This window comes from Haliaeetus leucocephalus, unplaced genomic scaffold (genome assembly GCF_000737465.1).
Source record: "Haliaeetus leucocephalus isolate CR32 unplaced genomic scaffold, Haliaeetus_leucocephalus-4.0 Scaffold206, whole genome shotgun sequence".
Lineage (NCBI taxonomy): Eukaryota > Metazoa > Chordata > Aves > Accipitriformes > Accipitridae > Haliaeetus > Haliaeetus leucocephalus.
This window is the reverse complement of record NW_010972642.1, coordinates 11,898,526-11,925,950: the sequence shown is the minus strand read 5'-3', so window position 1 is coordinate 11,925,950 and position 27,425 is coordinate 11,898,526. Positions and strand designations below refer to the sequence as shown.

General features: G+C 36.3%; 1 protein-coding gene across 3 annotated transcripts; it reads left to right on the top strand.

Moving 5' to 3' along the window:
- The first annotated feature begins 402 nt into the window (after positions 1–402).
- Positions 403–26,460, top strand: NUP37 (nucleoporin 37kDa). 3 transcript variants are annotated; one of them, XM_010566302.1, is made up of 10 exons: positions 403–489; positions 1,764–1,983; positions 4,211–4,335; positions 5,135–5,207; positions 12,013–12,107; positions 22,174–22,264; positions 24,039–24,220; positions 24,748–24,798; positions 25,163–25,256; positions 26,106–26,460. In XM_010566302.1, exons 2-10 carry the CDS (start codon positions 1,828–1,830, stop codon positions 26,217–26,219), a joined length of 981 nt encoding a protein of 326 aa, XP_010564604.1. In that variant the 5' UTR covers positions 403–489; positions 1,764–1,827; the 3' UTR covers positions 26,220–26,460. The 3 variants fall into 3 exon arrangements, with proteins under 3 accessions (XP_010564604.1, XP_010564603.1, XP_010564602.1); XM_010566301.1 differs by having other exon boundaries at positions 414–459; XM_010566300.1 differs by lacking the exon at positions 403–489 and having other exon boundaries at positions 1,757–1,983.
- Positions 26,461–27,425: the final 965 nt, after the last annotated feature.

Below are 27,425 nucleotides of genomic sequence, written 5' to 3'. Positions count from 1 at the left end.
AAACCCCACGAGCCGACACTACCGTTACCGCCCCCGCTCCCCCAGCTGAAAACCCCCGGCTGCGGCCGCCTCAGGGCCCCGTCCCGTCCTCCCTCCCCAGGGTCCAGCCTGGCGCAGCTCCCCCGCCTCAGGCGGGACGCGAACCCGCGGCACCCCCGCCTCCCCCTGAGGCGGACCGCGGCCCTTACACCCCACCCGCGGCGCGGCTGAACCGCTCCCGCTTTTCTTGCGGCGCTACCTGCGCGGGCGGGAAGGCGAGAGCCGCTCGCGCAGCGGGACGGTTAGAACGCGCAAGTGCCCTCAGCGGCGGTTTAAATTTAAATCCTCCGCAGCTGCCCAATGAGAGAGCGGGAGCCGTTGACCCGGAAGGCCGGGGTTGCTGTTCCTGGGGTGGGAGGGGCGGCTGGCTGTTGGCGGGAGAGGCGCTGGTGGTGCCGGTGGGTGATTTGGGGCGCGGAGGTGCGTGTGAGGCGGGCGTCCCGCCCTGAGGTGAGGGGAGCTCAGAGCCCCGTCAGACCCCGCCTGCTGTGCGGACGAGCCCCGGGCCCTCGCCCTTGCCAGAGGGCCGGTAGGGCTGTGGGACCGGCGGAGTCGCTGGCAGCCTGGCTCGGGAGTGGCGGCTGGGCCCTGAAGGGAAAAGGAGGGAGTAGGAAGTTAAAGGGAGTGGGGGGCAGGTAACGGGCACCCACTCGGCTCGGTTGCCTGAATTGTGTTTCCTAAAGGGTTGCAACTAATACCATTCTTGGTATTTTCACACAAGTCTGGCGGCTTGTGTTCGTGGGAAGCCTTAAAGGAAGAAAACCACGGATAGGGTTAAGATTTGCACTTGGCCTTAGGAGCATAGCTGTACAACCTATATGGTTAAAGTATTTACGTTGATGTGGTGGTTTTTCTTAATAAATAAACATTGCAACTACGGAGAGTCTCTCTGCATTTTGGTGATGCCTGTGTCAGACCCAGGTGGCTCCCAAGCAAAGTATTCAGTCTTGGATGCTGAGACCTGCAGGTCGTTAACGCAGCAAAATCTGTCAAAGGTCTGAGATTTAAAGCTGGTTTTCCACGTGGTGTGTAATTAAAGATCTGATTTCCCCAAAGGCTTAAACTAGTGTCAAATCTGTGCTGGGACTAAAAGGAGTGATTCAGAAATCAGTTGTGTATCTTGGCCTCTTGTGTTCTAGCACAGGAACCTGATATGCTTGAAAATTGGTTGAATGCAGTAAAGTACAAGTTCTTTGGTACACAGAGGTATAGGTGCTCAGTCCGCAGTTGGAGTGGCTTAAGTCATGAAACCATGTTTCAATATTATGCATGATACTATTTTCATTTACAGCTTTGCAGCCATGATTAACTCTGCTTTTAGTTAGACACACAGAGTCTTTAAAAAGGTACACAAGCAAAGAGAATTTGAAGGTAGTAATGTGTCATTTCTTGTCATTTGGTTGAAAGTTTTAAAATTCTGTATGTGACTCTTCTGGTGTGTACGGTCACGTAATTTCTTGTCTTGGTATTGGGTTGCCAGCAGTAGCACAAAACCTGCGGTTATTGCTGAAGTCTATAGAGATGGTTTTGAATGTATGTTAGTTAGGTTAGTTAATCTTTTGATTGATGAAACTACAACACCTAAAAATAATGAGCCTAAGGGCAGCTTTTGTGTTCTTAAATACGACATTACAGGAAATTTTGATTTGTTGTGCCACAAATACCTTTTACATTTTTTCTTAACACAAATGAGTAATGCGTGCTTTTTAAAACTTTCTGTGTAGGAATGTAGATTTTCTTCCTGAAGAAGACATCACTTCCATGATACCTTGACTTAGTCCACTGAAAATGAAGCAAGATTCTACTAGAAACACAGCTTACACTGTGGATTGTGAAGATTATGTGCACGTGGTAAAATTCAATCCGTTTGATAGTGGAGATGCATGTTCCCTCATTGCATATGGTGGCAATAATTACGTAGTTGTTGGGACGTGCAGATTTCAGGTTAGTTTGTGTTGTTGTTGATTTTATTAGTTGCTTCCTGAAATTTACTTTGCCCACACCTTTACTGCACAAAGACCCTCGTCGCTTTCCTGTTTCCTTCCCTCCCCATTTAAACAGGGGAGGGTTTTACTTGTTTATTACATTAGCAAGTCTGGGATATTTGTTCTTCAAGAAAAAATATAAGTATATACATAACATCCACAATGGTATAACTTACCATTCTGCTGGTATAAAGTTCCGTTTGAATAGAATTGTAGAATGGTTTGGGTTGGAAGGGACCTTAAAGATCATCAAGTTCCAGTTCCCCTGCCATGGGCAGGGACGCCTTCCACTAGACCAGGCTGCTCAAAGCCCCATCCAACCTGGCTTTGAACGCATCCAGGGATGGAGCATCTACAACTTCTCTGGGCAACCTGTTCCAGTGTCTCACCACCCTCACAGTAAAGAATTTTTTCCTAATATTTAATCTAAACCTACCCTATTTCAGTTTAAAACCGTTAGCTCTCATCCTATCACTGCAGTCCCTGAATAGACTGCAAAGAAAATGGGAGTGCTCTACTGGAAGAGTAATCCCATTTTAGTATCTCTTGCTAATGTTGGTGACTGCTTTCTGAGAACTTAAGCACGCAACTTTGGAAGTATATGACTTAATATTTGCTGTACGTTCTTTATCATCACAGGGTAATTGGCTCCCTTTTTTGCATAGTTATATTTTGTTCTATGTACATTTGCTATTTAGATTACCTTCTAAAGCTTTCAGCTAGCCTGTGAAACAGCAAAGATTACAACTACTTTCAACTTTACAACTAAAGTGTCTGTGTTAATTTTTTAGGTATTTCTTTTAAGGAAGGACTGTAGAAATAATTACCTAAACTTTTTTTTTTTTTTTTTGCTTTCCCAGTTGTTTTTATTGGATCTCTCTCACAGGCTGTGAGAAACTGTAAAATATGTTTTCTTACCTTGAAATTATTTAGAGTCATCATATTATGAAAGTTTTAAAAATGTAAAATACTGTGTACTGTATATTTTTATACTGTATAAGTTTTTTTAATTAGGGGTTTCTTTGCCTAGATGCTTGAAAATCAATAGGAGACAACTGTTATCTTTGGAATCTATATTTAAGCTTTTTTTCTTCAACTCACTTCTCTATTATACAGTATTATTTTTGTACTTTATCTAATACAAATAACAGCATAATTGGTATTATTATTATTATTATTCCCCAAAGTCTTACTGTTGGAAATTTTCTGAAAAGCACCTAGTGCTAACCACAAAAACCTACTGTCATCAGTATTGCCCTCTATCTTGTTTCTGGTATAGGACTTGAAAAGAAAAAATTTTGACAACCACTGGTACAAGGTAGTTTTTCTATAATTTTCATATCTTCCCTTCTCTTCCACATGTGGAGTCATTGAGTATTTCAGAGTAGGGGAAGAAAATGCTGTTCTTGCTCCTTGCTTCAAGAACCATTGAAAAACTCTGGATAATTTCATGCTTCCTCAGCTAGGTTCTTCCTAGCTTCGACATTATGCAGAGGGCACACAGAGAGGTTCTTTACCTTAAAGCAGAATTGTGACAGAAAATTTTGTAGAAATATCCTTTCAGGTGCTCCATTAGATGTTTTGAAAACTTTTAAAAGTTTTTTAGAGGTCAGCTGATTGACTGAGTCCACAACCCCAACTCTTGTTTCACCTTTCCTGCCATCCAGTGTGCTCACCAGTGGGAAGAATAGACAAGTTATAATTTTGGTCGTGTTAGGTGACAGCGGGTACCTTTCTAGCTCCTGATGTTTGAAGAATGTTGTTCTGGAAGTGTTAGCATTTCTCCATAGTGTAAAAACAACTTGGAGAGAAGATAGCTTAAATGACGTGCTTGCTTTTGTTCCCATTGTTTCTTGTTACCATGCTGCTATAAGTGGCTTTAGTTGTATCTGTGAAGATATTACTTGTACAAAGAATGGGCTCAGCATCTTTGTAGCTCAGTTCTGATTTTTGTGCTCTGCATTGGCCTCAGGCTTGAGACTAGAATCATGTCATGTATTTTTAAGTACTTACATATTTCAAGTTAATACTTTCTCTATGTTCCAGGTTTTTACTTTGAGGGTGTTACAATCTAAAAAGATCCCAGATACATGTAATTTTGAAAGCCTTTCAATTTCATATCAATCTGACTTGCTAGAAGCCATCAAGACATTGTTCTGGATTAGCTAACTACATTGTTTCTATAGGAGGAGGATGCGGAAGTGGAAGGCATGCAATATAAGACACTAAGAACGTTTCATCATGGAATCCGAGTTGATGCCATAGCATGGAGTCCAGAAACTAGACTTGATGCTTTACCTCCCCAGATAAGGTATTTATAATAAATGCTCCTCCCCCCAGTGAACTAGCAGTAAATATTTTTCTTTTCCTTATTCATTATTTTAATGGACCTAAAATGTAGTTAGTTCTTTCTTTTGTACATCTGTGAAGAAGGAATTCTTTTAAGAACTTTACGAAGTATGAGGCTATTGTAATGGCCTGCTTTATAAAGCTATTTGTAATGGTCTGCATAGTATGGGCTGTGTTTAGGAGTAGGTGAGATGTTGTTTGTGAGACCCGTTAAGGTGTAAATCTAGAAAGATAGTTAACTCTTAAATATGTACTTAAGAATTAAAATGTTCTCAATAGCTTGTAAGCCTCTTCAAAATTATGATGGTGCTTACTGCTGCATTTTTGTACAGTCTCGTGTTTAAAATATGTTAGAAATTGGTTTATGAATTTATGTTTCAGTATTTTAAAACAGTGATAATGAGGGTTCTTTTTTGTGCTCTGCCACTTAACTTCTTCCAAGGGAAGTCTGAGTGGCTGTTATGAGAGATATTTCAGGTAATTGATAGTTGTTTCAGATTTAGCTTTTTAAAATATTTTGTGTTTCTTTCCATGAAAAAGTATTCGTGGCACCTGATAAGCACTATTTTATCAATAGGTTCCAATTATAACTCTGCTTGTTGCCAAAGCAGAAAAGTTAAGATGGAAGCTTGGGGTTTTTTCAAAATCTGAATGTTCCTTTGCATGTCACTTTGCAGGTTTAAACTGAAGAGAAACTGATAAAAAGTCAGCTATTGCAGTGTTAATTGACTGAAGGGCTTTTCTTTGTCTGTCGAGTTTAGGTTTTGTACTGCAGCTTCTGATAGGAAGTTAAGGCTATTCACTTCAGACCTGCAGGACAAGAATGAATTTAAGGTAAGGGCAGCTAAGCTGATTTTTAGAAAATTATTTAGTCTTTAGTGAAGTCCAATGTTTAATTGCCCTTCTGGCCCATTTTGCTTAATGTCCTGTGTGAGATAGAGCACTGAACTGTGACAGATCCTATATCCATCATCTCTAGGGAAAATCATTGTATTGTTGTCGTGGTTTAACCCTGGCTGACAACTAAGCACCACACAGCCGCTTGCTCACTCCCCACCCCACAGTGGGATGGGGGAGAGAATCAGGGCGAGGGGGAGTAGAACTTGTGTGTTGAGATAAAGGCAGTTTAATAGGACAGAAAAGGAGGGAAAAATAGTACTACTACTACTAATAGAATATGCAAAACAAGTGATGCACAATACAATTGCTTACTACCTGCTGACTGATGTCCAGCCAATCCCTGAGCCGCAGTGCCCCCCAGCCAAATCCCCCCATTTTATATATCCAGGTTATCGATGAACGTGAAACATGCGCTGCAGTCAAGCAAGCCAAGCAGTTAAAACCTCTGTGGTATGGAGGACGATGGCTGAAATATAAATATGGGGAGGCCTGGCAGATTGACTATATCACACTCCCACAAACCCACCAAGGCAAGTGCCGTGTGCTTAGAATGGCGGAAGCAACCACTGGATGGCTGGAAATGTATCCCGTGCCACTGCACAGAACACTATCCTGGGCCTTGAAGAACAAGTCTTATGGTGACATGGCACCCCAGAAAGAATTGAGTTAGACAATGGGACTAATTTCCGAAACAACTTCATAGACACGTGGTCCAAAGAGCATGGCATTGAGTGGGTATATCACATCCCCTGTCATGCACCAGCCTCCAGGAAAATGTAGCGATACAATGGATTGGTAAGGACTACACTGAGAGCAATGGGTGGTGGGACCTTCAAACATTGGGATACACATTTAGAAGAAAATTAACTTTATTCCAGCCGAAACCAGGACAAGTGTATATACTTTTCAGTCTTTAAAGTGGGAATAACTGTAATTATCAGCTATGTGATCTTTTGATTTAGAAGTATTTATGTAACAATTTAACCAAATTGAAGAAAAGCAAGTAGAGGCTTATGGATCATCTAAAATGTACACACAAACAGAATGTTCTACAGGTAAATTTCAAGTACCATGTTGGATAAGGTTCCTTTATATACAGACCTGTAAAATTTTATGTGGTATAGGTTACTGGACTCCTCTACAAGAAAAGCAAATTTAGTAATTTCTCTTTCATGGGGAACTGGAAGTTGCAATACAACTCTTTCAAACAGTAGAAAATTTAATAGAAGGAATACTGAATTTAGTATATAACTGCAGACAGATACACTAAACATGCTCATAGGCTGTCACTTGTTTATTTCTAAGATGGAGACAAAGGAAATGTCTACTTTGAATACAATTTCACTTGCTTTTCTTTCAGTGTAGGTGGTAGTGTTCCTAAACCAGTGATATAAAAGAAGACAGGTCTAAATGCTGTCTTCGCTTTATAAGCTGAAAATTGGTTTTCTGGTGATTTCTTTTCTTTGCAAGACATGTCAGCTCCTATGTCACTTGGATGTATACATATTCTTCAAAATTCTGCCTTTGAAACAGTGTCCCAGTCCAAGTACTAATATTAATTAGATGTTTGTGCTAACCAGTTTGAATTTGTTTTGTTGAGGTCTCAGCCAAGGATAAGCAAGGCTAAGTAATACTATAAAACTCAGGGGAGAGAGTTGCTTCTTTTTTAGTGCTTTGGAATATGGTAATGCCTCTTTTGGTGAGAGTTATGTATTGAGTATAAAGGAGAAAATAATGGAATTTCATTTGTGGTTTGGTAATTTGTATTAGTAAGACAATTATATTTATTGTATAGAAACTAAGTGAATTAAAGATTTCACTTATGTGGCCATACTGATAATGGAATGAATAAAGGTGTGGCATAAGAAGAAAAGATGGATGTTACTAAAAACCAGAATGTCTTTTCTTTAAAAAAAGTACTTTTTATGATACTTCATACGTGCACCTACCCTTAATTTCCTTCTTTCATATTTGGTCATCTTACATGGCTTTGTCACCCAGGCAGTAGGATAACTGACATAGTTACAATCAACTTGGATGGCACTTCTGACAAAATATTTCTAAAAGTTCTTAAAGCCGTTTGCTTGTGAGTTGATGTCTGTCATTCCTTATTAAAGTTATCTATTTATATAATATCTGCCAGTTTTATGATACTGCAGACAACAGGCTTTAATGTTAAGTTGTGAATTAAATCTTTTAACTTTTTAGCAGAATGTAAAGTTACTTAATTATGTATGTCTATTGCAATTTGAGAAATTTATAGAACTTAAGCACACAGAAGAAAGAGAATGGATGAAATCATCAATAACAGTGTAGATGATGGATGGTTAATAAGTGGAAATAATCAAACATATGGATGAATGTGGTGCTACAGGCTCTATTCAGCTAAATTCAGCATCTAAATTTTTATTTATTTATTTATTTTGGATTAACAAGGGACCCGATGGACTGTCTGCTAAAATCAATGAGAAGTCTCTTGACTTCAGTGGACACTGGTTCAAGCCATGGATGAGTGTTTATTTCCACATGTTTAATAAATATGAAACATGTTAATTATTTTTATTGGGGGTTAATTAATGATCAACAATTTTATGTGGTTTTGCCAAAAATTGAATGTGACAGCTGTAATAGTTCATAACTTTCATACCTCTTCCTGTCCCTACATCATCTGGTCCTTAGCAAAATGTATTCTTTTATACCTTTCAGAGTAGACTTCATGTCTGCACCATCTTTCAGACTCTCCACTTTGATGTGGGATACAGCCCAGACTTAACACTAGGAATTACCAATGGGATTTGCCATTTTGCTCATTAGGAACTAATTGCTTCTAGACAAATAATCAGTGTTATAATTTCACACAAACACACCTTTGATAATTCATGAGCTTAAACTTTTAACATACAAGTTCAAATAAGCAAGTTTATTCTAACGGAGAATTCTAGTAAGCTGTTTATTACTGAATTAGAATGAGATTACAAACAACACACTTTTAAAACAACAATAATTTTTAATATACTCAATGAGATGATTTTTCCTAGCTTATTATCAATGCATGATCTATATTATCAACCAGAGAAGCAAATGGGGTAACTCAGTAGCACAGTCTGCTGAGTGCTGTTTTTTCAGAATAGAATTTCTGTGATGGGTTATTGTTTTCCCAGTTCTGACAAGATTTTTTTCTGGTATCTGACCAACACACATGACACTTCAAAACATGCACTTCTAATTTAGGGGAATTTATTACACAGTAGCTTTGACTGGATGCCTAGAAATAAATTTGAAATGCCACATTTACATTTCCATTAAGATAGCAGTTATTTTTCATACAAAAAGGTTTGGTGGAGAACTGATTCTTCTACCATTAGGACTTCTTTTCTAGTGAGTATAGAGACTACAGAGTATTAATACAACAGGCGTTGGACATTAGAACATGGTATTTAGGCTGAACAGCCACAGCTGTAAGTACTAGAAGTATGGAAGTTGTTTTGCCCCAGAAGGAAACAAGCAATTACAATATCTTAATTACTCAACTCCAGTTGGTATAAATAGGCTCCTCTACTGTCTAATGTAGACAGAAGGATCACAGGATTTGATTTTTGTCAGCTGAAGATATCATGGATGCTTCTTAATTTTTTGACATAAGGAGACTAAAGATCATTGGCTTGAATTTAACATTAAAGCTATTAGCTTTGTTTATGCCAGCTCCACCACTGGAATTAACAGTCTAAGAACTTCATTAAGGATGTACTGAGACTGAGGAAAAAGTAAAAATCCATATTGTTACTGGGTCAGCTTGGTCTACTGTTAAAAATAGTCAGAAAACAGCTAAAAATAGCTATTTTTACCTAATAGTGAGGAACTCATTAGTGAAAAGGAAGAATGTGGACTAGTATGTTTATATTGATAAAAATGTTGTCTTTGAGACTATCTTCTGGGGGTTTTTTGACAAAAAGTTTGGAAAATATTTTCCCCAGGTAGTCATCTTAATTTCTTCTACCTGGACGATCATTGTACTATATACTTCTTGTCAAGAAAAAAGTAACATCTAACTCTGATTTAAAGTATTTGCAAAATCTCAGATGTTCACAAATACTCAGTGAGCTATGCTGAGCTGGCTTTCAATAAAGTTTGATATGGTGGTTTTTTACTAAGAGTCAATTGATACCTCAGAAAAGCTACTTCATAAACCTGAGGTTGAACTTACAATGAACACGTGGAAGACTTTGATCCATTGTACGGTGCACACTTTACACATGGGATTTTCAGGAGAGGTACAAAATGTGCAAATAAAGCTGAAGGAAGTATGTGATTACAGTTAAAATGTAATCCCTGAACATTTTGTCTTTTATAGTAAACAATTAGTATGTGTTGCTTCTGGAGGGATAGACGGAGTAATCTTACTCTGTTTTCCCAGTGGAAAAAGTGTCTTGGTGTAATTATCAACAAGGAACTTGAAGCATACTGAGTTTTCCATTACTTTGTCAACACGACTAATCCAAAATTTATGGGTTGGATCAAGCCCAGAACAACAAACAAAAGGTAAAATATGACTGATGGATCTTCATGAAATCTTTTTCTTCTTTTGAGGTTTTCATTTGGAAGTGGATTGTGGCTTCTTTCTCCTGCTTCAAATTTTGTTTAATAAAAAGCATATTTCATCAGAACTGTGGAAGTAAAATGAGGCAGGATATTTGAATTCAGAATGCTGAAAATTTTCAAAAAACTTGGCATTTCTGTCTAAATAGTTTAGCATCATCTTAGGATGTATTAGTTCTAGTATAAGCCACTAGGTTTTAATAAAATTATGAGCTATTGCAAAAAATTAAGTTGGCTGCCGAAAATGTTTCTGTATTGAATTGATGAGGCATTCATAAAATTTTTAGAGAGGGTGATTTAGTTATTGTGCATGCTTGAGAGATTTTTTTTTTTTTAATCAGTTCTGCATTTGTTCCTCAGAATAGCTACCTTTAGAGAACAGATAGTGTGTTTTCCTTTCAGAAAACTGTGGAACTGGTTGTTTTCATTCGACCTTGCTTTCTTCTGCAATCTCTCCATGTCATGCTATTATCCAGAAGATATTTTTGTCTCCTTTTTATGATACCTTGCTGGGCAAAACAAGAGCAGCTATGCCTTGAGACTTTATCAGTGGGACTGAAGAGGATGGAACAGTAACAGATACAACATCTACACATGAACATTTGCCTGACTTAAAATTTTAAGTGAGATTTCTGTCAAAAAGACCCTAGGTGTACTTAATGAGAGAAAATACGTGTAAATCCTCAGATGGAGCAAACTGGTATCTTAACTAGCTACAGATTTTCTAATAAAACCAGAGGTGATTTATTCATACCTAGTCCCCATGTGAATGAATTTGAATGTACTTTGCACTTTGACTGGACCCTAAATGAGATGAGTTTTGCATGCTTGCTTAATGCTAAATATGCATAAGTTCTTTAACCTAGGTTTTTGAGGATACTGTAAACCTCAAAAGATTACTGATGTCTGTCAATAAGTACAAAACACTTCATAGAATTGAGAAAAAAAAAAGGTGTCTTGATATTATGGCCAAGATAGCTGAAAAGCCTTCAAAATATGTAAAAATTACCTAACTTTTAATTTTTACTAAAACTGGGATTTTGCTTTTATTCAGAAAAGCTATGCTGCTAAGTTGGTTTTTGTTACAGATAAATTATTCTCAGTCCTTTGAAATAAAAATGTCATGATTAAGAAGCTTCAGGCGAGAACAATTACACAGTAACAAGGTTCCCTTTGACATGACTTCATGCTTTCTGATACAACTGTAAATGTTTGCTTTTGAGTGACAGTTCACATGTACATTCACACCATGAGTGCTCATATCCTATTATTTGAGAATGGATGATCTATTATTTCACAGTAAAAGAAGAGTGTGCACTATACCCCATTTTCTTTCCTCTTCAGCACAACAGCATATAAAGTAGAGAGCACAAAGCACTGTGTCTGTTCTTCTCAAATGCATAATAGAAATTGTGCTTAATTGCTAAGGTGTTGTACAGCTTGCTTGGTTTTGCTTGTACTGTTATTCCTCATTTTTTGTTTTCTTAAAGTCTTCAGTGTGCATTGTCTTGTTTCATCTTTCACTGAGAGTTTTTTCACTGTTTTTTCGAAAGGTAGCCTTTTGGTCTGCCATCTTTAGTGGACATATCCTCAGGCAATTTGTGTGCTGACTGCTAGGAAGAGGGCATATACTGGACAAGTGGTGTTTTATTGCTCCTTCAGGAAAACACTCTTGCTGCTTGCAGAAACCCCTAGTAAAAACTACTCTTCAGAGATAAGAGTTACTTACCAGTAATCGGAGTTCTTTAAGATATGTAGATCATGCATACATCCACTTCCTGCTCATTCTTCTCTTTCTTTCTGAGATTTATTATCTTTTACCTTCAAAATTCAGTGGTTGAAAGGAGATTAAAAAGTTCTGGTGTGATTCACTGATCTCTGTCAAGCAAGAGCATCAAGCTGACCTCTGTAGCAACTACAAGGCATAGTGGGGAGTCTTTTCACCTACAGTATGAATCTACACATGAATTAAATATTTTAAAGAACTCCAGTTACTGATAAATACTTTTTTTACCTTCCATGTAAAATGATGGCTTTATCTTAACACTGATACATCTTTCTTTTAGTGGGTCTGTTAAATACATTGTGAACTGATGGAACAGTCGGCGATAAGGTAAAAGTATTTCTTTTTTCTGGTTGACAGACATTTGATGGCCACTCAGATTACATTAATGATCTGGTGTTTGCTCCCAAAGAAGGTCAAGAAGTTGCAAGTGTAAGTGATGATCACACCTGCAGGTATGCATTTTCTTCAAAACATTATTGAGATAGTGTTTGGCTTTTTCTGGGCGTGTATGCTTTATATGCTTGCTTAAATAAATAAGCGTTTTTGTTATTTTTTTTTTGGTGAGCCTTCATAGCCCACTAACAAGAGAACAAGTGGACTAGTCTTGTTAACCAAGTTGTGGACTGGCTTTTTGTTGTGACTTGGGGGTTGTTTTTTTTCAAAGCAACGTTTTGAACTAACAAGATACAATGTGAAAAAACTGTCTTGGAGTTATGTACACTATCATTTCCCCTGCTGGGACAGGAATAAAAGGAATGAGAATAGGAGAGAGGACATGCATAGCTCAGCACTGAACTATACAGCCCCTCTCTTACCTATTCTGTCATCATCAGTCAAGTTTAAAACCAGTATATGTATGTGAACTTGTCTGTCTACCCAAATTTATTAGCCTTACTAGGAGGTGGGATTACATAGCCTAAGGACAGTACCATACTAATACAGTGCTACTGGCAGCTCATAATACCATGATTATAGCTGCTTCAAACCCATGTATTTAGTTATTTGTAACTGGAAGTATAAAGGAAGCATGGTGGTTAAATACTTTGAAAAACACTGGTTAAGGTTTTGTAGTACGGGAGTTTTTCCTTGTGAATAGGTCCCCCATCCTCCTCTTCTAGTAGTGCACATGAATCTGTAAAGCTACTATTCTTATCTCTCCAATGCAGCTCACAGTTGGAGAGATCAGGAGGGCAGCCATGCAGGCTTTGCAAGGCTACTGCAATGGTAGCAGCAAGAGACTTGAGAAAGCATTATCTTTGACTTTTCTTTGTAATAGCTGTGATAATTCAAAACTTCTCTCGATTAAGGAACTGGTTTAGCTTTTTTTCTGTGATTACACGAATCATGTATTTGCTCTTTGAAGATACCACCATACCAATTCCTATATAAATAACCAAATAGTACTCAGGGGGGAAAAAAAGGTCATTTTTCACTTAGCAGGTAGAAGATGGCTTAAGAGAGAAGGGAATAGCTCTTAGAATGATTACTCTATGTATGAGATTTTTTAAAGGGTAGATCATCAACTGATATTAATCACAGTTTAGTAGCTTTAGTAGAGCTACTCTGCCCTGCATAAATAGAAAATCTAAAAGGCCTGTGATTTTAACACCCCTAGGGAACTCAGAAATACTACTTAGTCCAGTAGACAGATTTTCCATAGACGCCCTGTCCATATTCCCAACAAAATCGTTAGGAATGAAGAGTAGAAGTATATGACTTATTCGTAGCTTGTTCTGATTTATTTCCTATTCTTAATTTCTTCAGTAAATCTAAACTAATATTGGGCTTATTCAGTAAAGAGCTGTTTGAATGTGTGGCCTTTTTTTTATGAAATTTATTTTGTGAAATGCTCAGTGTTCCTAGGATGAAAGGGAACTGTTTTAAAACCAGTAGTCTAATTGATAATAAATTAAAAGGAAATAAAAATGATATAATTAATGTATACTATCAAGTTTTCAACTTAGTAACTCTGAAAGATATTTTATGCAGTAAACCATAACGCCTTTGGCTAAAAGCCATGGGAAATAAGTAGGATTTTTTTTGGCTACTTCAGTTCTTATTTTTTCCATTCATGCATGTGGAGCATGAAGACTTTTTTTATTGAATTTAAAGGTTACACTTTCAAAACTAATGGAAAATGCATTCCTTGGGACTTACCAAAATCATTCCTTACTTACTGTGTAATTTGCTTCAGCAGTAATGTAAGAAGAGGAATAATTCTTCTGTCTGTACTGAGTTTCTATCCTGAAATTGTTCTCAGGATACATCATCTGTTAATACCTTTGGAATAAAGTTCTAGAACAATTAGTACAAGAACATGAAGTTTTGAATGCTTGGGTATTGTTCTGTTAGAGTTCCACTTTTAAGTCTTAATAAATGCCTCAGTATGTACAGAATATACACAAACATGTTTAGATCTTACCTGGTTTTCACTCAGCAGTAAGTTTAGCAGAGATATCCATGGAACTCAAATTTTCAGTTTTCATGCACTAAAAAATCTTGCTACAAGCTGCTGCAACAGTGACATCTCAGAGCTGGGTTCAGTCATTTTGGTTGGAAGACAGACAGTGTAACTCAGATACTGGTGATATTCAATGTTCTTACCATTGAATTGCTGCTATATCATTCAGGAATTCTTGTTGTTTCTTGCACGTAGTCTTTGTTGGCTTTGTTGGTCTCACAACACAGGACTTTTTCCCAGCTGTGAAGTAGAACTGAATTAAAAATACTCTTGCATAAAAATAACTGCAGTAGCCATCTATGTTACATAGTTGTGAAGAAAAGTGTTATGTGCATTCATAGACAAGTGAAGAGGTGTTGGTATGTAAATATGCTGTACGCATTCATAATCCCACATTTCTCTGCACTGAGAATCTCAAAACTAATAAAACCTTAAAAAGAATTGCTTTTCTGAAAGAAGACACCTTTGGAAGACACTTAAAACCCACCACATTGCAGTTACAACTGCATTTATATTAAAGATCAAAATTCCTGTAGGTAAAAATTACATCTGCAAAGGTGATTGAAAAATTCAAATTCTGGGTCCTAAATATCATATGTTACTTCCTTCATTTTGTCCCAAGGATGGCTGTGTTCCAAGATGGATGAAGCAGTTGATAAGCACATAGCTAATTTATACCTTTGGCAGGATATTGTAATTTTCAAATTTTGCTGTATTTCACTTTTTTAGGCATTTCATAATTGCTTTACTCTTTCTTAAAAAATGGAGAAAGAAAATAAAATCATTTCTAAAGCTTGACTGCAAAATTCTAAAGAAGATGGTAAAAGACTGGCAGAGGAAATAGCTAAAATAACTACTGTTATACTAAACAAAAACTTGACTCAGTTTTATTTATAACATATTGAGTATAATTGAAGTGAAAAAAATACAAGTAAATATCTTTTGTATACATTAAAATATCAAATTTAGTATATTTATACATTTCTGCTGAAAGCCAAACTTGGTCATGACAGAAAAGAAAAGTAAATTACCTCCTGGATTTAATCTAATTGTTTTCCTTCATATCTAATTGTTTTTTCTTCATGATCTACCTTTCATATCTCAGTTTCAAAATTCTATGTAATATTTATTTGTAATTAAAGTAATTTGCTTGTCCATTTCTTGGTATCATAAGAGCATGCTTAATGAATAAAAACTTATATGATAGCTTTAAGGAATATTTCATTTAATTCCTTAAAATTATAAAGCATTATACACTTTGATCATTTGCATTAAGTATAGGAACATGCAAGTCCTGCTTTGCTAATGAGAACTGGATGTGCAACTCCCTGTGCACCCCTCTTAAAAAAAAAGAAAAAAACTGCTGGCTTTTTCATTATGATTTGGAAACACAATACAGGAGGCTGTAGGGATTCAGATGTACAAATCATTTTGTTCTGATACTTAATGAAGCCTTTGCAAGAAGAACATAGGAAATGTTTGGAAAACAGCACGAGCTTAACAGACACCCCTCCCTTTTTGACATTATCTGATGTTTCTTGGATTATTTCATGCAAAATACCGTCCTGGTAAAACCCACTAGTCTCATATGCATGCTAAAAATTAAATTCTGACTGTTAAAAGGTTAATTCAATCTGATTGATAACCACCTCATACTCCATACTGATATTGAACTGAAAGATTACTGACAGTGTCAGGCCCTTAATAATGGCAGCATGGCACTTTCTTATGGTCACGAAGTGCTGGATTGGATTGTATTTTAAAAAGCTGAAAAGGACTCATCCATCCCTCTCTCTCCCTCCCTTTCTCTTTTTTTTTAATTATTCCTTAAACTACATCATCTTCCTCTCTTTATGTGTGCGTAATAGAAAAGAACGTACAGTTGACTTATCTTCCACTTTATCTGTGAAAGTACTTGATCTTTGATTCCTTTCTGAGTTCTGTTCAGTTACTTACGCTGTGGCTCATGTTTCTTCATAGAGAAGGACTTTGTGAATTTATTTATCAGTCACTGTCAAGTTCAGCCTTCTCTGTTTGCACATACCACAAAAGCCAGTCCATCAGAAGATTAGTTTTGCTCCCTGGACAGAGATTGTGGGGAAAGGTTTGATATCACTGGAAACTAAATTAACTAGAGTCTCAAAATTTATCGTAGTGTTTCATCTGTTTTCAGGGGGTTTTAATCTATAGTGTATTTGTTTACATGGTACTCTTATGTCTTAGTTATTTTGTGTAGGTCTTTCTCTAGGCAATATGAAGGAAAGCCAATGGTAACTTGTTTGGGTTTTTTTGTCTTGTGTTCTTTAATGTGTTGCCAGTGCTTGTTGCACTTGAGTCTTACCTTGTTAATTCAATAAATATTTCAGTCTTTAGCTATATTGAAAAGTTGCCTTCCTCACTTATTCCTGCCTCCAAAATTATATTTTATTTATATCTTCCCATTCCTAGAGCACTCAGTTATGGATTTTTGCCAAAATTTTAAAAAAAAGATATCTTACTTCATGTTGTTCTATCTTCATCTGTTTGTGTGATAGAATTCCCCAGTGTCCCTTAATATAAGAAATATCACACCAAAATATTTATCCTTTCTGAGGTATGCCAATTACAATTATCAAGCTAATTATGCATTATCATTGATGAAAATAAAGGAGAGTCTTGGATTATTTTTAAGAATCTAGTCTTTTGACTGCACACTTTTTGTATGCATCCCTGTATGTCCCCCAAATGTAGTCTTACACAATTTCTGTTATACTTTACAGTCATGATGCAAGTATTAACCAACAACTTCTGTTGTACTTCACAATCAATATGCAAGTATTAACTGGTCTCCTGTTACAGTATCCAGTCAGCTTAAAAAAAAAAACCAAAAACAAAAACCAAACACACTTTTCAAATCAAATGTTTGGAAAGTTATTTCAGTCTGGTCTTAACTGTGTATGAATAAGCCTTTAGTTTGAAAGTCTTCAAAGTATGTGGATGAAATGGTAGCTACAGTCCTAGAATGTACTCTAGCCTATAAATTGTTTTAAATAGAAATCATTGCATTGGATTTGTTTAGCAGTTACCTTGTAGTTTATAAAGTCATTGGCAGAATTGTAGTTGAGTTTCTCAGTAACAGTCATACCACAGAAACATTTAGTTTTACATCAACATTGAAACAATAAGCTGATAACTCTTAACAGCTAATTTTTCTTTGGTTGAAAGGATACAACAGAAGCTTCACATTTTTGCAAAAATACTGCTTAGTCTCTGGCTTTACTCTAGATAACTTTAAGGATATTTCAGCAGTAATAGTGTTTATTTCTTGGACTCATTTCTGAGTGTGCATGTTCTGAAATTCACATAGCAAAGAAGTCAGTTGAGACCCTTGAGATAGTACATGTGCAGCTCCCCTGCCTCTCCCACTTCTACCAACATTGCAGGGGATAATCAGAATCACAGTTACCAGTGAAAATAGATCAATGCTTGCATATCCAAGTAGGTATTACAAGAGGCTAGAGGTAACATGGATTTTAATGCCCAAATCTGAAAGATTCTAATTACTAATTCTTTAATAACATTGACATTTGCTTTGACCACCAAAAGAAAATGGTGAACATGTATCAACTTTCTGAAAGAGTATTTATACATTTACTCTGTGAAAAGGCTTTTATTTCATGGATCAAAAATAAGTGAAGGAAAGGTTCTACAGGCACAAATTTAGGAACCTGTATGCTGAGTCAGGAGATAGTTTAAGATGGCTGTGCCTGGTGGACTAGTGCTAGACAGCAGAGATGAATCTTCCCTTTCTCCCCATGCAACCACTCTTGTGGCTTGTTTCGCACAGTGTGCTGAATAGGGAATTCTGCTACAGATTCTGCAGCGGTGAACGGTTGGTTGGGCAGTGCATTACCTGATTTATAAAAACTTAAATTCTTTATTTTGTCAGTAAAATAAAATAAGTGACTAAAAATTATCTTGAATATTAAACCTTTTTCTTCTTCTGAACGGCTAGAAGGGATTTCTACAGTTCCACTTCAGCCTTCTGTTCTTTCATGTCCTGCCTAGTGTCCTATTCAGGTCTTTGATAACCACCTCCATATGGAGTTGGCAGAAGACCTGAGACAAGGCCAGTGTTGATGGTATTCTCCATGGTGTTAACTAATCTCTGCACTTCCATTTTCCTTTTCTGAGATTTTCCTCTCCTTGCTCGTGCTTAATGAGGAACAATTTCGCTCTTTAACTTCATTGTGTGATCTCTGTAACAGGAATCTCTCCTTCTCCGCAGTCCTCTAGGCTTTTCAGGGGTGATAGGATTTTCCTTGCACATGGAATATGTCCAATGGAGATATAAAGAAACATCAGCAAGGGGTATTTAAGTATTTAAGTTAGATATTATTTAAAAAAAACAAACCATGTTGGGCATTTTTAAGAGTAGGTCAGACAGCAATCTGTGAGTAATGTTTCAAGTATAGTTGATCATGCTTTGTGGTTGGGAATGGTATCAGATGTCAAGGTTTGTTCTAGCCCCCACTCCAGTCACTAAAATTGTTGGAAACCTTATGTTGAAAGAATTCCCTTTTTTACTTCCATCTTCTGGGGATTTGAGAAATGCTTGAAGGTTGCGATATGGTTTTGGTCTTTTGCTATTGCAAATGATGATTTTTATTCAGTTAGATTTGGGGTTGCTCTCTAGTTAGAATTATTCAGAATTCAGAAAGTTAGAATATAAAATAAGGATAATCTCCATTGCCACAAGACAGGTTTTCAGATGTTCTAATGAATACTTTGCCAACTTTAATAAAAGTCCATTGTGTGATAAAATTACTGCATATATGCAGCATGTCATTATCCGTATTCATGCATACAACATACAATATAGTTGTTCCAATGTAGTTTGAATATCTTCGCGCTTTGAGATAACTGCAGTTGTCATTTGTTTGTTTAATCATAGGATGTGGGTGACGAGAAGTGTACTAATGTCCTGGTTTTGGCTGGGATAGAGTTAATTGTCTCCCTAGTAGCTGGTATAGTGCTGTGTTTTGGATTCAGTATAAGAAGAATGTTGATAACACACTGATGTTTTCAGTTGTTGCTAAGTAGTGTTTAGTCTAAAGTCAAGGATTTTTCAGCTTCTCATGCCCAGCCAGTGAGCAAGCTGGAGGGGCACAAGAAGTTGGCACAGGACACAGCCAGGGCAGCTGACCCAAACTGGCCAACAGGGTATTCCATACCATGTGAGGTCACATCTAGTATAGGAACTGGGAGGAGTGGGGGCAGGGGATCGCCGCTTAGGGACTAATGGGGTGTCCGTCGGCGGGTGGTGAACAATTGCACTGTGCATCATTTGTACATTCCAATTCTTTTATTATTACTGTTGTTATTTTATTAGTGTTATCATTATCATCATTAGTTTCTTCTTTTCTGTTCTATTAAACCGTTCTTATCTCAACCCACGAGTTTTGCTTCTTTTCCTGATGTTCTCCACCATCCCACGGGGTGAGGGGGCGGAGTGAGTGAGCGGCTGCGTGGTGCTTAGCTGCTGGCTGGGTTTAAACCACGACAACTAGTATCTCAATCTTCTTTAACGGCATTTGCAAACTATCTGTATTTTGTGTTAGTTTAAATTTTGTGAGCACTGCAGTATGTAGTTTCTCAGTCCTTAGTTACTTAAAAAATAATGAATTTACGGAGCAGATTACATATTATTTTTGAGGCTTTCCATTATTCAGACTTTGGCCCTTGTTTCAGCTGTGGTTATTCAAACTTTTCTCCTTCAAATTTATAGTGGAAGCTTTTTTAAATATCAATAAAAATACCACAAGCCCAATAACAAGTCTATACAACAATGGTTGGTGGGAGGAGGAGGAGAGGTAAGAGGGTGACACATTGCAGGGTTACAAAAAATAAGGATGTTTGAAGAAAATTAGACACTAGTTTGCTTTGGTATAAAATCATGGTAATATTAGTCAAGTTTCAAGGGTTTTGAATGGGATTGATTTACATGATAGGAATGTGGACAAAACTAGAGGGGTTTTTTAGCATCTGTAGCTGATTTGGTTATGATTACTGAGCAATTGAGTAACTGAAAATCAGTTTGGCTAAATTTTGGTCTTTGCACATTTTTTACTTGGGTTAGTCACAAAGAAATATTGAAAAGAGTTAATTGAACACATATGTAATTGTAAACTTCCATACCAGCATGGACTTGATGCATTCAGACAAGGATCTATTTTGATATGTATTGCCTGGTTTGGTTTTTTGTTTGGTTTTTGTTTGATACCATCTTTGTTATCAATCAAGAAAGAAGGAAATATAAGAGGGGCATTTATACTTTTTTTCCCCTTCTTATACTGTTTGTTATTAACAATCTTACCATTCTTACAAAGTAAGAGATACAAGTTTGGCATTTTATAAAAAACAAACATAGGGAGGTAGAAAGAATAAATTTCTGTCTCAACACCTAATAACCTCACTCATTTCAGGGAAGGAAACATGATGGCATGCTCCTTTGGCCAAAATGATTCACCATCTTCTGTTATATCATAATTTTCTCCCTGCACAGTAAATACACATGGAAAGTGTTGATTTGACTTGGACAAATCTACAAGGCAAAATTTTTGGCAGTAGAAGAAAGTATTGTATGTTTCTAAATTACCTAATCAAGTAGATATTTCATTTTTTTAAACAGTTGTCAGGTTTTTGTTTTGACTTTTTTTAATAAGAACACTGATTCTTCAAGATTAGAGACCCTGTGTTTTCTACAGGGAGAACAAATATTTGATCTGTTGTGGTTTGGCATAAGAAAACAACATTGTTCATTAAATATATTTACTTTATTCCCATATATTTTGTCTAGACTTATGATGTATTATTTAAGAGTTTTTTGAAATCTCTTAAATATAAGGCTCTAAGCACCCTGGTGAGATATAAACTGAAAAAGTCTGGAGGAAGTCAGCAAAAATCCTCTAGAATAAACAATAATAGTACATAGCCACTCATCTAACTCAAAAGACTGAGCAGAACACTACTTAAAAAATTGGCTGTTTCTAAGGTTTTGCATGCCAAGGAAGAAGGATATATGTGTATGTTTCAGTGTGCAAATGCATATGAATAGCATGCAGCCTTCTGGTTCAGACTGATGTTCACAACTATGATGTCTTTGTCCTGCAACTGAGCTACTGATTTTGTAGAAAAAGAGGCAGCTGAGCAGTGGCTGTGAAGTAAAATAGTCTCAGTTTTGGTTTAGTTGCATTTTCTAAATGAAGTAGCTTCATGGTTCATTAACACTCATATCAAATGCATCCAAAGAAAACTCACTCATCACCTAACCTAGTTTTGGTGTTTCAGCATATGCTTCCCTGTCAATCCATATTGACCAAATATTGTTGATTTTTTAGGGTTTTTTTTAACTGCTAATATGTACTGTAGGTGCTTCTAAAGGAAAAGATTAAACTGGCATATGTGATTTATTTGTCGAAAGCTTGCCAAGACCCTTTGTGGGCTAGTGCTACCTAGCGTAGATCCTTTTGTTTGTCTTAGCTTCATTTTTAGTTGCTTATATTTCCATTACCCAATCTTGTCTTACCAGGAAAAAATGGAAATTCATAGATTAGACAAGCAAAATACTTCAGTGCATGGTCTTATCCTTTACATGGTAATGTTCATGATTTAAGTTGCTTGGTACTTCATTATAGGTTGCTTGTATCAGCTACACCAACACTGACCTTCCTGCTTTGTATTGTCTCACTGTTATTTATGGTATAGTACAAAGGCTGTAGTGTTGACTTAGGAATGAAGTGGGAATGTATCATCTAGATTTCATGTCTAGACAACTAAACTTGTCAAATTATTTTGATATTGTCCTTTTAAACAGAGGCTCTGCCTACTTCGTGAACGTTAAATATATTACCTTCAGCACTGACTTTTACTGACTTTTGAAGTGATAAAGCACAAACATTTTTTCATTTAGTCACTTCCTTTGTGAATGTATTGAGGCACTGAAAGTTAATTTATTTGCTGTCAAATGGCAATAGATAGTTTAATACTTTGTGCTTTTTTGGTTTTTTTTGCTTTAGGGTCTGGGATTTGGAAGGAAATGAGAAGGCCCATTTTGTTTTACGTTCTCCTGGAATGAGTGTTTGCTGGCATCCTGAGGAGGCTTTTAAGGTTGTGTTTTCCAGCTCTTCACCCTCACCACCTTTAAAATAACAGGAGGGTGGATTTATCTAAACTATGAATCTTTGATGCTGTAGTAAGAATGAAGTTTGGGGAGCTAGTGTACTTTGTAACTGGATATTGGTTGGATCTGCTAATGTGAAGTCACTGTAAATGAATTCTCCTTCTCATTCTAATCATTTTACCCTCAGTCCCTCACTCCTCCCATCAGAAATACTCCTTCTTGATTACATACATCAATTGTTGTTGGTAACTGTTCTGCTGATTACATATTAACTTACAGTTACCAGTGAAAAGTTCAAGTTTTTCTCAGTCATGGTAACACAGTTCACCAATAACATAGACTCTTATAAAGCATGCCAAGTTTTGAAAAGTATCTGTTTGAAGTTAGTAAGGGATTTTTTTTGTTGTTGTTCTTGCTTGAATATATGAAATATGTGCTGAAAAATCAAAACAAATCAATAAACTGTGTTTTTATACTTATCTGTTTATTGTACTAGGAAGGATTAATCAGCTGATATATACCAAAACATTCAGCTTCATTAATGGTCTAGTCCTTGCAATCTTGTATTTATTATTCCTGTTGTGCCAATCAATAACTGCCTTAAGCAGCTACAAATAGTTGTTCAGATTACCACAAAAACACACACTTAAACCAGAAAAGCAGTCAAATGAGGTATCAAAATATTTACACAGCAATAGGGAAGAAGGATTTCTATTCTCATCACACTTTCCACCAATATCAATATCCAGTCCTTACTAAGAAAACTAGGAAAACTGTTGATTCAGGTGGTATCACAATTGAATGTTTGCTACTGTTTGCTACTGGGCTACTTTGTTAGCACAACAAAATTACTAGATTTGCCCCAAAATATTGCATTCTTACATATTAGCTTGTCTTTTCTTTGACCCTTATCAAAGAGTAAGCACAGGAGGTTTTTGTTTGTTTGTTTGTTTTTTTAACGAGCCCCCCCCTCAAAAAGCTAGTAAAACTTGACAGACTTGATGGTTGCTGAAAAGCTTATTGCAAATCAAAAGGCTTACTGCACCATGTCCTGTAGTTTGCAGAAGAGCATGTTTTGGTGACATCTCGGTTTTTCCAAATAAACTTGGATGTTACTGGAGTATTGGTTTTAATGCTTCTTTGCATTCCTTGACTTCCATGACTATCTGGAAACCATCGTCTCCTCATGGAGAAAATACCTTTCATCATTTAATCAGGAAGCTCTTACTACAATACTTAATAAACAACTGCTTGAATATATTGCTTTCATGGAAAAAGTCGAGATAAAATCTGTTGCAGACTGTTACAGGATGAAGTAAGAGATATTATATAAAATCAGTAAGCGTGAATCCAGATTCTACAGTTACACTGATTAATACTGTTGTTTCCTTGTACAGCACCATGTCTGTCAGTCAGTTCTTTGTACTCAGAACAGGAACTTTTTAATTTTAAAAGGATAACTTTTTGCTATACAATTCTAAATGCACAGTGCATTGGTGGTTAAGAACTGGTGCTTCTAAGCACCAAAATTATATATGTAGGTACCTAAAGATATATTATGTATAACAATGTGACAGTAGCATAAAAGTGCTTTTTATTGATTGGTGTTCAGGAGAATGTTTTCTGGTACAAAGTGAAAAATTGTACCTATTTTAATATTAATATTTGCTTGAAAGTATGCTAGGTTTGCTATAGAGTAGAAAAGATACTAAGATTCATTACATGTGAAGTTTACAACTTTCTGTTGATTTCTCTTAACAGCTGATGGTAGCGGAGAAGAATGGAACAATACGATTCTATGATCTAATTACACAGCAGGCCATTCTTTCCCTAGAGTGTGAACAAACACCGCTGATGTCAGCAGACTGGTGTTTAAAGAATACTCTTAAAATTGGAGCAGTTGCTGGAAGTGATTGGCTAATCTGGGATATCACTTGCTCCAGGTATTTTTATACAGAGGAGATAGGTTTCTTTATTCTCTTCTTAAGCAGTGCATGAAGAGATGTGGCTATGTTGCTAATACAGCACTTAAATGCTTTATATATTATATCACCTAATCAGTAAATAAATGAACATTCATCAGGAATTATGAAATCAATACAGATCATTCCCTGGTATTCTTTGTTTCATCTTTATTTATCTGTTAAAAATAACATTGTCTGTCTTTTTGTCCATTTGAGACAGCATCTGACTACTGTTTACTTTTCACTGTAAGTTTTATGTGTTTGTTAAAATTTCTTCTAAGTCATAAATAGATAATTATTGAACCATAATAAACTGGATAACTACTTCAGTTTTCCTACTCCAAACTGAGATGTAAGCTGCAGGAATGCTCTGGTTTTCCCTCAGCTTCTTCACAGAGAGTAGACAATGTGTCCCCTTCACTGTTTAAATGATACATGCTTTTGGTACTTATAGTATGAGCTGTAGTTGTTTGCAGAACAGTTTTTACCCTGAATGTCTGTTTTAGTTATCCACAGGATAAGAGACCCGTCCATGTCGATCGAGCCAGATTATTCAGGTATAAGTGTTGTCTCTGTTCTGTGGGTTTTGTCTATATAAATCTATGTATATGCAGGCAGTTATGAGCTTAGGGACCTGGCTGCGTCTCGCTTAAATAATTTTTAGGGGGACCTGGTCTATAAACTTTGTGAAATTTGTGAATGACCTACATTCCCATGATTTTTTTCTTTTTTACAACAACATGCATATGGGGCTGCGGGTGGTGAATCATTTACAAGCCATTTCTCTGAATTTATTTCTCTGATGTTAGTGGAATATCGGACAGCTTCACACAGTTAACCACAAGGAAGAGAACTCCACTTCCTGTGCACTTCTGATAGTCTGATAGGGATATTTGAAAAGTACATTCATTTTATTCATAGGTGGTCCCGAGTGAATGAAAATCTGTTTGCAACCACTGGATATCCAGGAAAGACAACTACTCAACTGCTTGTTCATCATTTAGGACATCCCCAGGTAAATTTCTGAGTTCAGCTTTTGACTGGAGTTGCATCTGTTCTCTTCAAATCAGGGTCATAAATAGTTAAAAGCTACAATTAAAAACTAGCCCAAACCATCCAGAAATGCTGCTTAGTCTACCTATTTTGTTTTGTTTTGTGTCATCCATGCTAAGGGAGAAAAAACCACACCACACTTAACCTGCTCTTTTAAAAGCTGCTTAATCTATATGTTTTATTTTGCTTTGCCTTATCGGTGCTAAGGGGAAGAAAAACACATTTAACCTGTTATTTAATAAATTTTCAGTATTTCTAATTCTAAAGATGCTAAAACTAGCTGGTTGTGTATTTTACAGGTTTGAACTAATTATATTTTAAATCATTAATGAAAATATATCCAGAAACAATGAATGCAAAGCATAGGAAATATTTTGGTTTTGCTGGAGTTTGTATACATTTGTAATGCTTACAGTAAAAATATTACCTCCAAACATATTAGTTGTGAGTATGCTTAAATAACAGGAACTAATGTCATTTAAAAAGGTTTCTAAGTTTGAAAGTATGCCTTTAAAATAATAATAATGTTAATAATAATGAAAATAGTTGAAACATTTGTTATCATGGAATATTTTGCTGTATCTTACTTAAAGGTAGTAAGTAGCTACTGGAACTAAGTAGCAGATAATCAGATTTTTCAGTTGGATTTCTGTTGTATTTTAACTGTATTTGTAAGGAGTGCTAAATCTATGGTGTTTATTTGTCTATGCAACTTGATATATGTGGTATAGAAATCATTTACATGGTAATTTGTATTGATACTTCTCTCTCTTTTTTTTTTTTTTTTTTTTTTTTTTTTTTTTTTTTAAAGCCCATTCTTACTGGCACTGCAGCTGTAGGATCCGGTTTAACATGGCATAGAACTCTTCCATTATGTGCAGTCGGAGGAGATCATAAAATTTTCTTCTGGGTAACTGAAATGTAAAATAAGCATTTGTCTTCAGTTTGAACTTTACAGCATAATGTCTCTTTTCTAGTAAAACAAAGGAATTTACTCTTTGTACTGGTATTTATTCACTTGGAGAACATAAGAAAGGAACAAGTGAAATATGAAACATTTGTGTTTGATTTTTAGCTTGCAAATACAAGAGCTTTTGTAAAATCGGTTATCATACATCTGATACTTGGTTACTTCCCTTAAAATAAAATGTACACTTTTTTAACATGGTATTTGGTGTGAAATGAATTTTTTAAAGCATTTTTTTAAGAGATTTTGTATCCAGCAATCTCAGTCTGGCAATCTTGCTCAATTAACACGGCTCAAATACTTTGAAATTGTCCAGAGTACCTACAGAAAGAACACCTGTCTCTGTATTAACTTTCCCGACCATCACTATCTTATAAGACAGAAATGCAATAATGTGCTGTCATAAAATGGTGTCTGTGAATGTATTTGATGAATAAACTAGTTACCACTAACAGTGAAGAAGCTATCATCAGTATGATAATTTTAAGTATTATTTCTCTTAAGATGACAGAGGGATTTACTTCCAAGTACGTGAAACAGCATATGGGTTTTTTCTGTTTACAGCCTTTTACTTCTGGCCTTTTACAGGACAATCAAAGACATTCTGCTTTCTAGGAGCATATTTTTTCTTGTTCCTCCCATACAAGACCCAGACATGAAGTAAAAGAGGAAAGAGTAAAAGGCAGAGACAACTCCTGCCTTCGGTATCCTTTTTGCATGCTTTTGCAAGTGAAGTGATATCAAGATGTTCAGCTAGTGTAACAGCTCCTTACAGCATCGTAGCCATCCTTATTAGCAGTAGTTAGATTTTAAAACACTCTTTTGTTTGTCCCTATTTATGCTGGACACATACAACCAGTTCAGAATTAGGACAGCAAAAAGCGAGATTACAGTCACCTTTTAAAAAGTAAGACCATTATTCATTTTTCATCATTTCTTATCCTTGAGAAATTTTGCTTTCCAACTGCCACCAAAATTTACCTAAAAGATGAATATAAAGTTCCTCATAGGTTCCAGTCTTGACTGGTGTGTGCTTGAACTTTAAAATAAGCAGACCGGAGGATGTTTCAAGATACAGCACTTTGTTCATCTCGTATCCATAGTTTGACCAGAGAGTACAAACTTAATGGGAGGTTTAACTGGCTCGCAGGCACAGCTACAAAT

What these genes read in the sequence shown, in the direction of transcription:
- NUP37 (XM_010566302.1), top strand. Translation starts at nt 1,828, where the DNA reads ATGAAGCAAGATTCTACTAGAAACACAGCTTACACTGTGGATTGTGAA. An exon ending in AGGACAAGAATGAATTTAAG is followed by an intron (nt 5,208 to 12,012) that starts GTAAGGGCAGCT and finishes TCTGGTTGACAG; the next exon opens with ACATTTGATGGCCACTCAGA. An exon ending in GATCGAGCCAGATTATTCAG is followed by an intron (nt 24,799 to 25,162) that starts GTATAAGTGTTG and finishes TTTTATTCATAG; the next exon opens with GTGGTCCCGAGTGAATGAAA.